This window comes from Lates calcarifer, linkage group LG8 (assembly GCF_001640805.2).
Source record: "Lates calcarifer isolate ASB-BC8 linkage group LG8, TLL_Latcal_v3, whole genome shotgun sequence".
In the NCBI taxonomy this organism is placed as follows: domain Eukaryota; kingdom Metazoa; phylum Chordata; class Actinopteri; family Centropomidae; genus Lates; species Lates calcarifer.
The window spans coordinates 3,264,270-3,276,609 of record NC_066840.1 but is presented as its reverse complement, the minus strand read 5'-3'; the positions used below and the strand labels follow the sequence as shown (position 1 = coordinate 3,276,609).

The 12,340-nt window shown below is 38.9% G+C and overlaps 1 protein-coding gene across 1 annotated transcript; it reads left to right on the top strand.

The window, feature by feature from the left end:
- The first annotated feature begins 11 nt into the window (after nt 1-11).
- Nucleotides 12-12,327, top strand: st3gal5 (ST3 beta-galactoside alpha-2,3-sialyltransferase 5). The gene is made up of 8 exons (XM_018703026.2): nt 12-170; nt 1,580-1,696; nt 5,540-5,660; nt 7,415-7,624; nt 9,029-9,165; nt 9,460-9,646; nt 10,581-10,739; nt 10,946-12,327. Exons 1-8 carry the CDS (start codon nt 163-165, stop codon nt 11,201-11,203), a joined length of 1,197 nt encoding a protein of 398 aa, XP_018558542.1. The 5' UTR covers nt 12-162; the 3' UTR covers nt 11,204-12,327.
- The last annotated feature ends 13 nt before the right edge of the window (nt 12,328-12,340 follow it).

Below are 12,340 nucleotides of genomic sequence, written 5' to 3'. Positions count from 1 at the left end.
TTTTCCTAAGAGCGGAAATGATGGTGAGTTTCCTGGCCGCTGATTGGCTGGTCATCTAACGCTAGAGATGAAAAAAATTGAAGCTGTGAGGATGAATAGCTGCTGGGATAGCTCATCAGCTATTCTGTGTAAAGGCTTCGTTATGGCGCAGCGTCTGTATCCATGGAAGGGTAAGTAATCAAGTCAGTAAATATTAAAGAAGAAGTGGTAGTTTAAAGGATAAAACTGAGTGCAAAATGGCTTAAAAGGCCTGACATAGCTAACGTAGTTTGCCGTTTGGTCAGCTAAAGCAGACGTGCAGCTAACGGTTACCCCAACGCTAATAGTGAATGGTATCCATAAGAAAAGGTTTAACATACTCGAGGTGCATTATTACATTTTATTGCTGCTGAGTTTCCGGACGTTGTCGTTTGCCTCTTTGTGGAACGGCGACGTTTTTGAGTCATCGATGCGTGACTTACTTATATAATAGGCCATATTATTGAATATGCGACACTTAAGTGACGCCTTGCTGTTGAGCCAAAGTATAAAAATGTCAGAAAATCATACATTTTAATCCGTGACGCAGTCTTTCACGAAGCAGCAGTTAAACCATAAATGCGCATTTTGAAAATTAACTCCTTTAAAAGGAATTAATGGCCGCTGTGAACTTAGTTTTAAGGCGGATATTCAACAGACAGTCACTGCGGATACAGCCGTCCCTTCTTATTTCAATTTCACTTTGAGCTCCCTGTAAGTAGATCATTATCTCACCTCCCAGTCATCATCCTGATCTGCAGGGTGTTGACTTTAGGAACTGATACTTACTAATACTAATTCATTTACCGTACAGTTGTACATTATAAGCGAGTGTCCACTCTTTGGCCCATGTAATTGCATATTTTGGAATAAATTGTAAACCACTGTGCCATATGAGGTATGCTATGCGGAAGCCTGGCTATAAAAATACATATATTATGAAGGTGAAATCTTTATATTGTAGTTTATGTATTGTATTGTACAGTATGATAAAGGGATTTATTAGAAACAGTTAAAAAAACATTACAGGCATTATAAAAGAAGACGTTACAGTAGAACAGTTTGTATGAATTTGCACCTACAACATTAAAAGGCTGCACATGTTAATGTATCAACAATATTATAACACGCTGAGAGGAGCCATTCTGCATAATGAATTCTCTTACTTTTGATCCTTTAAATACATTTTACTGCTTTAATACACTTATACTTGTTCATAAGTGAAATTTTCATTTGTAACAGTATTTTTAGAGTGAGGGTACTGCAACATTTATATAAGGAATACAATTGAAAACCCATTTCACCGTTGCCCATAGGTTTATTCTTATTGTGATATGTAGGCATAAGCTGTAATTTAGCTATGTCCCAATGATAATACAGTAATTACCTGTACAATACACTCCCTAACAACACCCGTCTCAAAATTATAAAATGCACTGCTGTGACATAACTGCCAGTATTACCTATCACTTAACAACAGCCCATGTTGCATTGTTCATTAATGTAGCTCAGTGATTAGCTCATATCTATTGACTGTGTCTGACTGTCACTGTGTTTCCAGGACAAGACCCCTGAGAGCCAGAGGGCTTCAGGCTTCAGCAGAGAAACCAGGAGAGTTCCTAGAGTCCATTGTGAATAAGAACAACATGAGGCTTCCTTTCCGCTGTCCAACACACAGGTGACGTTCACACAACTCAATACAAAGACCTCTGTTGTTCTCTATGAACCATTTATATAGACACAGCTGACTTGCTCTCCAGTGTCCTTAATGTGTCAAAGGAGAACAACAGTGTCATTTATAGTATTTGTCTAGTTTGTCTTGTTTAGTCTTGTTCTGGTTTGTCAGCTTTAACATTTAAAATCAACACTTGACAACACACTATACACACAGATTTGACAATAAATCTCTCAGGGAATATTTACTTGCAAAAACTGCCACTTCCTCCTTCTCCTCCTGGGCAGCAACAATACAAGATTTGGAAAATGCAGGGTGAAAGAAGAAGAAGTAAATGCGAATGCATTGTCATGCTGATGCATTACCTCAGTCTCTATGATGGCTGGCTGATTCTAAAAGGGGGTGCTTCTGATGTCTTCATCTGTATTGACCATGCCCACACACCAGCAGGGAGAGTGAGAACTGGCAACCTGTAGACCAGCAGTTGGCAAGTTGACAGCATCAGTTTGTTTTCTTCTTCTTAACTGCAATGCAATGTAAATAAACGGTCCAAGACTTTTTAAAATCTAATGCATGAGTTTTTATCAAATGTGTAGCACAAACTTACTAATGGTAAAAATGATCATTCAGACATAATCTGAAAGCAACCAGTTTTATAAATGTGTTTTATTTTTGAATTAAATAAAATACTCAAAAATAAAATAGACCAATAAACAAAACAATAGCATTCTACAGGCCTGTGTTTCTATGATACCTGTGCAACTACTGTATATCGACCTTCCATTGAACAGTGCTGAAAAAAACTGGCCTGTGGTTGAACCTAATTCCTAACCTCAGCTGCAGACCTGATCTTGCAGATACAGCCTTTTTATCTGCTCTCTTGTTTTATCAATAATTAATTCCTGAACAAATTAAATCTATTACTGTATTCAAAATGCATTCCATCAGTGTCTTAACCAGTTCACCTTTTGAGTGCAGTGTAGTTACAGACAGTGCACAGGAAACATATACCAACAGTGCTTTTCTTGTTCACCTCCTACACCATTTCTGTCACTAGGCCTCCCTGCTCAGGTTTTAATCTCTAATGTGGTCAGGAAAAGACAGACGGATTAGTGCAGATGAATAGGTCAGTTTATGTAAATATTGAGGAGTTGAATAACAAGTCTGATCATTTGTGAGTGGTTCCAAGCTGATTGACACAGTAACAGTAAACAGGATTTTTACTACAAGTCTCAGCAGAATGCTTTTCACTCAGATGGGGCTACTAGAGTTCACACCACAGGAGCAAAGACTTTGGTTTTATTAATGGAGGCAGGGTTTGTAACAAGCTGTTTGTTATACACACCAGTCCCAGTCCTTTCATCCTTTTAAATGATCGCTCAGTGCTTATGCAGCTTGGTGAAACAGGATGGACTGAAGTGTCAGAGCAATTACACCTAAGGTCCATTATGTTTGTATTGTGCGTTATAAACACTGAAATAGTAGCCCTTTAGAGTTTGGATGGTCCTACAGTTGGACTTAGATTAGTCTAATCCACCTCAGATAGTTTATTAGAATAAATGAGTGACTGTACAGCCTAGGGGTTAGACACCCTATCCCCAGGCTATAGTGTCTCAAGATTAGCAGTTTTGTTTCTGTAGTAACATAAATGATCTGTTGACAGATGACAAACAGGCTGTGGAGTGAGCCTAATGCTGCTGCTGCTGCATGTTTAATTTTTAACACACTCTTTCTGCTGGAATGAATAAAGCTGAGTGGGCTAGAAGGGGTCAGTTGTAGGGCCACGCCTTCTTTTGGAAAAGACCAATAATTGAACCAGAATGAAGTGCAGTTTAGGTGACAGTTATTTTTGAATCGCATTAAGAGTATTATCTCTGTGCAACCAGGATCTGTGGTTTTTCTGCCACGCCTTCAACTTCAGTTGTTCAGGGTCTGCTTGTGTTTAGTATCACTGTTTATGCCTGACTCTATATTTAGAGAACATTGTTATGAACTAGATTCATGTACAGTAGTCTGAAGGTAGTTGTAGTTTGTATTCCTTCTGCTGTTCTGCTATTCTCATTGTATTTCTCAGCCCAGGACAGTGACAGTGTGTTCAGAGTGAAAACATTTTATGATGGTATGAAGTGTACCGTTCTAACATCCTGTTGTGACACAGACTCACATTTGGGGCATATGCCTTTGGGTTATATTGTGCAACTTTTATGCCATCAGTGTTTTCTGTTTCTTTCTCTCCTGTTTCCAGTCACAGTATATCATGTAATCTTGTTTCCATCTTGTGGTTTTCGTTGGTATTATATTCGTTCTCACTAGAACTCTACTAGCTGATCACCTTGTATGTTAATCACAGTCTAGTATGAGTGCAGTTAAGACCTTACTTTGCTCCTGTGTGCACCTGTGAGAGCATTTGAATGGTGCCCCGCTTCAACATACACTGTCAGACTCACTGTTTCCAGTGACTGAGATAATGACACAATAGTGACACACACTCATATCTCTAAAAATAGACCAGGGTTAGATTGTGAGATATTATTTAGCAAGAGTAAGTTCTGTGTTACTGCTGAAAGTTATTTGTTTTGCTGTCTTTTTATTCTGAGATATTCACAGCAGACTCAAGATTGGCACAGGACTAGTTCTGAGAACCCAAGTGCAGAACACAGAGGCAGAGGCTGGGAATTTAGAGCAAGGAATAATTTATTAATGAGATGGTAGTTGTTATGGGAGATGGCAGCAAAGTATTTGTGGCTGGGGGGAGCAGAGGCTGGGTGAGGAGGAGGAGGAACCAGGGGGAAGATCGAGACTGGAGGCTGGAGTCTGAGGCAGAAACAGGAATGGCAAATGGGCTGCATTTATATAGTGCTTTTCTGGTCATGTATCTGCCACTGGGGGCGTTTGTTTCAGTATCTTGCTGAAGTATCCTTGGGCTCATAGACTGGAGGAGCCCTGGATTGAACCACTTTCCAATTAGGGGGCGACCCACTATACCTCCTGAGCCACAGCCGCCCCAGAGGAACAGGGGATCACAGAGAACTAATGAGAGCTGAGTGGATGCAGAATGGATTCCAGACAGAACAGGAGGTGGATGGAGGCAGGAGTCAGGCTGGGGGGAATGCTGTGGGCAGAGGGAAATAAGAATAAGCACAAGCTTAAACAAGCCAAGAGATTCAAAAGCTGGAATGAGATAAACTGTGTAGCTGTGTCTATAATCTGGTATCATAGTGGAGTATGTTAAGCAGAGCTGGGAGGGAGAGGGGACAGAGGCAGAGGGTGTGACACGTGGAATAGTTTACATGATGTTTAAGGTTTATGACCTGCTGGAAAAAAAACCCTTCCATATAACATGAAACCAAAATGGATGACATTTCTTTGCAGAATTCATTGTTATCTAATTATGGTTAAAATGTAGTGAACTCTTTAAAAGAGAAAATGAGACCCAGACAAACTGCCATTATCATTATTAAGATGTTAATAGATTAAAAGTCATCACACTCTTTCACAGTATTATAAAATAAACTACTTCTTCATAACACTTTTGAATAGCTGCGACTGGGTAGTGTTTGTGTTTTTTTTCTTCATGTGAGCCTGGCATCAGTTTTAACTGATAGCATTAAAAGTACATGTTTACATGTGGCTTTCTGAATCCTGCCTGCATCATGCAAAACTGTCACAGTATTATGAGTCAGTCTCAAAGTATTGTCTGCCATCTATTCTCGATAATATCAGCCATGGTGATGCCAGCATCATCTTGATAATAATAGTTATTTAGACACAGTGGTTCATACTCTAAAAGAACTTCCCCTTTCTCCATCTTGCTCTGAATGCATGTGTGTATGTGTGTGTTTCCAGGCGTGTGTTTGTGGTGGTTGTGCTTTTAGGTTTACTGGTCTTGGTGATGCTCTCCCTCCCACTGACTGAGACAAGGACAAACAAATCTCTGAGCTGGCATGTCAACCCTGCACATAAAAAGGTGAGAGTAACGTAGGGCTTTCACGTTTACTGTAAACTGGAAGTTATCAGTATTCACAGGTCAACATTAAGTTTTAAGTTCAGTGGTTAAAAGGAGGTCTGGTATCAGCGCAGAAGTATTTTGATAAATGCTTCTCCTTAGATGAGTAATTCACAAGCTTGAATTAATTCATATGCTCAAAATAAACGCCCCCTCAAATTATTAATGTAGGAGTAGAAATGATTGATAAGTGGTTTTGTCTGGTGTAGTTGGCTTGGGAAAAACACCCAGCGTTTAGCAGCATGCTAACAACTACTTTACAATGTATGATCCCAGTTGATTCTGATCCCTTTACCTGCAAAACTAATTCCCATCCGCCTTAGCTCTATTTTGTGTTTACTGCTAATGAACAAATGTAAAACAGTAATTATTATATCTTACCATTATATATGCCTTGCTAAAATTGGTAAGGCCTGAAAGAGAATTTCTCTTATATCTCAACAGATGCATTCATAAAATACTAAAAAAAATGTTTAACAGTAACTGAAAAAAATGAACATTTTATTTGAAAAGCACATTTATATGGCATTTTGGCAGCAATGGATGGTGTTTGGAATTTAAGTAGGACTTAAAACATATTTAATGGGATAAGAGAATGTTCTTGTTACAACTGTGATGAGAGTCAAACACTGCTTGATGTTTCTGGTACAGATGCTTGCACAAGGGGCTATTTTTAAGGGGACAGTTTAAATTATTTGAGCATATGAATTACAGTTTAGCCAGAGGAGAGTAATTATTTATTTATTTGCAAGAATGAATTATTATTTGCCAACACCTGTTGAACTTTTGAGGTATTTTTTTTACTTATTTACTTATTTACTTATGGTTGTGTGTGTTAAGATATGAAAATCTAATCCAGGCATGTCATATGGGGGAAAAGGTTTTGTTAATTGGTATTGAAACTCAGGAACTACGGAGACACTTTTCCAAGAATGTTCTGGAACGTCACTGCAATTTTTCCACATGTTGGAAGGGACAGTAGTCACTCACTTAAACACAATGGTTTTTGAGTGTTCATATACTATATGACAAAGAAACAATGAAGAACAATAAACTGGTGCATTGCTGTATGTTGCTATGTAGGACACAAATACCACAGATGATTCTAGCAACCTCAACACTGTACAGAAAAAAACTTTTAAAGTGGTCACTGGTGGTTACAGCTTCAGGTTGGCAGGAAAAACAACCCACTTTTTTTCACAGCTGTTGTGGTATAGATGCTGAGAATTTGACATGTTACTCAGCGTTGTCTCTTGGTCAGAAAACACCCCTTTTTAAACAGCTTTTAGGTTGTAACTTAACTTGTAAATACCAAAAAAAGTTTTTTTGTAGTAACATGATAAATAATGACCAAGACAAACCTACACTACACACACCTTGAAACCACCGTGTTTCAAGATGAGTTACATTTCTTCCATGCATTGTGAAACAACCACCAGTCAGTCACCATGCCTTTTACCTGTGTAAGCACCACTGACAGTTCTTTGTGACACTGATGTATAATATAAAACTCTCAATAACAGTATTTACACACTCCAGCCTGCCTGCTGATGCACATAAACACAAGATCAGACATCACATATGAAGGTTGGTTGATGAAAGCCAGCTCCACATGTCTATGAACTTAAAGTATCTTTTTATATCCGAGGTAAATTATTTACATGATATAACACTGTAATAACATTTTGTTTTCATAACATCTGTTTTGTTTGCAGCTGGTGCATGAGCATGTTCTCAGAGTTCTGGAGGGTCAGTGTCATCCCAGCAGCACCAGACAGAGCTTGTTATCTCGACTCCCTGCTTCCGGTCATGTGGCTCAGCCCTTCTTGCAGAAGGATTTGCCACTTCCTGATAACCTTTTCCTGTATCCGCCACCATTTGGATTCAGAGGTCTTCAGGGCAAAGTAGAGGACCTGCTAAAGCTGGTGAATGCAACCCCCTCCTCTCTGTCATTCTGTTTCTTCTGTCTAATCTAGTTAGTAACTGGCAATTACATACAGGCTAGCCATATGTTTTTAATGGCAGCTATGTGTATGTTCATGACCATGTGACAATGAAAATGCTAAAACAAACCAAAAGCTTTGCATGTCATATGAAGAGTCTGGAGAGCTGCCTCTGCCACACTTGCAAATTTAGCACAGTGGTGCACCACAACAGCACAACACAACAGCTGTGGAACTTAAAAAAGGCACATGACTAACAATAACAATTTTTTCAATATCCACAAATATAGTTTGCTTAATAATGAATAGTTGTGAGAATATCTTTCTCAGATCAATGATACATTGATAATGGTAAATGATAATGCACGATCCAATTCAAATAGTATAATCTACAAATACTATTGCATCCCTCTGTATTTTTATAATGGCATTAGACATATTTTGAAAATGATAAAAATAATATAATAGCTTGACTGGATTCACAGTATAGATACATTTCATGTGTGGTTAATCAAACCAAAAATGGATGATATCACTGATGACATTCAGACTAATAGAGCACAATTCAATTTACTGTTGCCTTTCATCTACAGTATTTCAGTAATATTTCAATTAAAGATACTTTCAATTTCTCACAGTCAAAGGCAACCTAATAATAGTTTTTGATATCTGTGTCCTCAGTTGTCAAGCTCACTCACAGGACACTTAATTGAGAGCACCATATTAATACTGGGTGGGGCCTCCCTTTGCTCTCAAACAGCCTCAATTCTTCATGACAGGGATTCCACAAGATGTTGAAACATTGCCTTTGTAATGTCTTCTTGTCATCTTGTTGGGGTGCACATGGTCATCATGCTGTGGCAGTGATTGACAACCATGATTGACTGGTAATGTTCCTAATAAAGTGCTTGGTGAGTGTAGTCATAATGCTCTTGCAGATCTCTAAAAAGGGCTTATCATAGAGGGTTGCTGATTCTGTAGGCAGAGAGTTAGAGCTGCATGCTGCTTAATGGAATGAAATCCAATAAAGAGGTGAATCTCTGAGGGTAGTCAGTGAGGGTAAAATTGAAGCAGTTAATGATTTGTGAACCTTGTGTGTTTTGGGATAAGGTTATGTGAAAGGATTGCAACAGTTTGGGAAGATTGAGAAAAGAGTGTTAGCATAGGGTAGTTGAGGCTAATTTAGTTTAGGTATCTGGAAGGTTTGAATAAAAATGAAATCCACACTTTATTTCTACATTTTGCAGCTCACTAAAAGATCTTAAGTATACACAAGTTTCCTTTGGGGTAAAAATACAAAACAAAAGCTTCTGTGAGTTTCTGTCTGTACGGCACACTACTCACTTCATAAATCTAATGATTCTCTCTGTGGATGTTGCTGAAAAGCTGGCAGACTCTGACTTCACACCCCAGCCGAAGAGGACGTCAGATAAATGTCACCGCTGTGTGGTCATGGGAAATGGAGGCATTCTCAGAGGCCTGGAACTAGGCCCACTGATTGACTGTTTTGACACCATTATCAGGTCAGAACCATAAACACAATGATTTGACTGTTTTAATCCATTTTACACATCATGGTCTTTGGCAGTGTTGCATGCAGTCGTGATGAGTGTAGATTCTGTAACAGTTTGAATTAACAAAAACCTACATGACCAAGAAATGCATTTTGTGAATCTGTTTCAGTTTGACTCTCGTGTTCTGGTTATAATCATCATCATCACTGACACTTTGCATTGTGAATAATCAATTAAGCCATGATTCAGTTAATTACATGAAAAACCAGTCAGTCAGTGACTCTGTGTGTCCCACCCCTTCAGGTTAAACAGCGGTCCTCTGGGAGAGTTCAGTGTTGATGTAGGAAATCGAACCAGCATCAGGATGAGTTACCCAGAGGGCACCCCACTCCACTGGGTCGACACAGACCCACACACTCTGTTTGTCACTGTGGTGTATAAAAGTGTAGACATCAGCTGGATGTCTGCTATGATCAACAAGCTTGCTGTGGTGAGTAGTGGTGGTGTGTTTCTGTCCTGTACTGATTTGATTTGACTAAATATCAAATAGTAGATATCCAGTTATGAGAATCTAAAGTTTAACTCTAATCTGAGTTTGGAAAAATGATTGAACACACAAAGCTGAGAGAAACTGCTGAAAGTTTAACTAAAAAGAGCAAACATTTAAAATGTAAAAATTGAGCACAGAGTAGAAAAAATGCTTCATATCATATAAATATAGCTATAAATGTCAACAGTTTCTAAGCATATTATACACAACCTAATGCTGCCAAAAATAAACCAAGTTTCACCTCACAGTAACCTTGAATGCAAAGTGGTAAACACCTGTTCAATCCCTCAGACCCTTTAGGTGATTTAGGAATTCCCCTCATCTTTGGTTTACTCATAAGAAATACTCTGGATGATCATGTGACATTACTCCACTCTGGATGGGTTGCTTCATGAATTTTATGAGTTTGCAATCACTCCCCTTTCATGTCATCTTGCTCCTCCTGTTTTTTTCTCTGTCTTGATATCTTTGTCTGATTGAGATCCAAAAACTGATCTGAAGTCTGAAGAACAAAGGTTGCACAGGTTTACACAGTCTTTTCAAGGCGGGAATATTGTGCTGTTATTACTCCACGCTGTTCTGTATGAAAGGTACAGAGTCACAGAGCCAATTGATGTCTGGGTAAAATGGAGAGCTGGCATGGTGGAACAGATGCCAACTGATGTCAAGGCAGCTGTGTTTGACATCACGCCTCTGATTTTGTGATGCTGACATGCTGTGTAAAGTCACACATCAGGGTAACATTACACCAGCTTTGTGTGGTTCTGTGTAAACTAACAAAGGCGGCATATTCGTGGATCCTCTTAATGCCAGTTTTGTGTTTCATAAAAGGGTCTACAGCCTTAGATCCTGACTCCTGCGCTTTGTGTTGCAGCCTCTGTGGGACCGGCTCTTCTTCTGGCAGAAGGTTCCACATCAAATCCCTCTTGAGCCCCACAGGTTCAGACTTCTAAACCCCCATGTGATCAGAGAGACTGCATTAGACCTGCTGAAATACCCTTCACCCAGATCACGGATGTGGGGCTGGGACCAGGTAATAGACAGTTTCCAAACCAGGGATTAAATCTATCTGTCTGTTGTCACAGATAACAGATATTAAGTAACCACTAAGTTAGGTGATTCATAATTTGTTAACTTGGAGGAATCTTGGAGGAATGGAAAAAAACAGCTGCTAGAAAAAGTAGGACCAAAACGTTTTTCTTTTTGATAATACCTTTGGGTTGTTGTTTTTTTCTGCAGAATGTGCCTACCCTGGGTGTCTCTGCACTGAATTTAGCCAGTCTGCTGTGTGATGAGGTGAGCCTGGCAGGCTTTGGCTATAACCTCTCCCAGCAGGGGGCGCCATTGCACTATTATGACCACCTGCCCATGAGTGCCATGCGGCAGCAGAAGATGCACAATGTGGACAGAGAGACTGAACTCCTGCAAAGCCTTGTCAAAGAGGGGACCATCACTGACCTGACAGGAGGGATTCACTGCTCCTTCTGCCAGAGCTGACCCCCAGACTTTTTTTTGTGTAAAAGCGCTTCCCCTTTATTTGTTGTGAAGTGTTCACTTTCTATGAACACAATACATCCTGTATGGAAAAATACATAAGTCTGAAGGATTTACAACCACGAGAAGAAAGAAAGAAAATCCAGCCCCTTCAATATCAGCATTGCAGACTTGCATTTCTCCAAATACTCAATGTATTACTGGTATTTGAAACACCAGCAGTTACTGACCTCAAACAGTACATTGTGCTGATAGTGTTAAAACATGAAAAGCTTCAGTTGGTAATACAATACTGTTCTGTTGTCAGTTTTTTTACATCTTTGATTTGTTTATTTTGCTCTTTCCAGTTGTTTGGTCTGTGAAAGATGAAGTGTTTTATTTATAAATTGTGTTTTTTTTACATTTTTTAATATATGAAGCTTTTATATAATTTTCATTGTTTCTATTATAGCTAATAACATTTCTGCTGCACACACCCCTGTTAGTTTGAAATGTTCATGTATTTATGCTTCATTTCTTGAGCTGAAGCTTTAGTTGTCACAACACACTCACTTCAACTATTCAGTAATCATTTAGTTGTGTGTTCAATGTTCAGTGCATGAAGTTCACAAGAAATGACACAGGTCAGGATGCTCCAGGTTGAAATCTTACCAAGGACTTGCCTCTCAGCAACTCATAGACAGACTCTGCCTCAGAAACAACAGTTCACACACTGCACCTTGAGCAAGTACTATCCACACTGACTGGGGATTGTGTTAGACCACTGACTAAAAACAAACAACTGTGGCCCAGATTTACTGATTGTACAAAAAAAGTTGCATCCTGTCTTGCACTCATATATTTAAGTGGTTGCTGAAGTTCAGTTCAGAGTTTTCATGTAGAGTCATTATTAAATTAAGACCTTAATAAAGCAGTCAGTGTTTACTCAGCAGCCTTTTACATTATCAGACACCGTCTTTAATATTACTGTAACCTTTTCTTCTATTTCAAAGTGAAAAAAAGAAAAGACATCAAAAGACAATCTTGGAAGACTAAAGTTGTGCTTTAGTTTAGTGAAATTTCTTCCAAAATAACTTTTAATGCACCGTGTTTTTGAAATAAATAAATAAACGAAGGTATTTATCATATAGGCTGGGTTTT

Coding starts and splice junctions, on each gene's coding strand:
- st3gal5 (XM_018703026.2), top strand. Junction 5,661..7,414: donor TCAACCCTGCACATAAAAAG/GTGAGAGTAACG, acceptor TTTTGTTTGCAG/CTGGTGCATGAGCATGTTCT. Junction 9,166..9,459: donor TGTTTTGACACCATTATCAG/GTCAGAACCATA, acceptor CCACCCCTTCAG/GTTAAACAGCGGTCCTCTGG.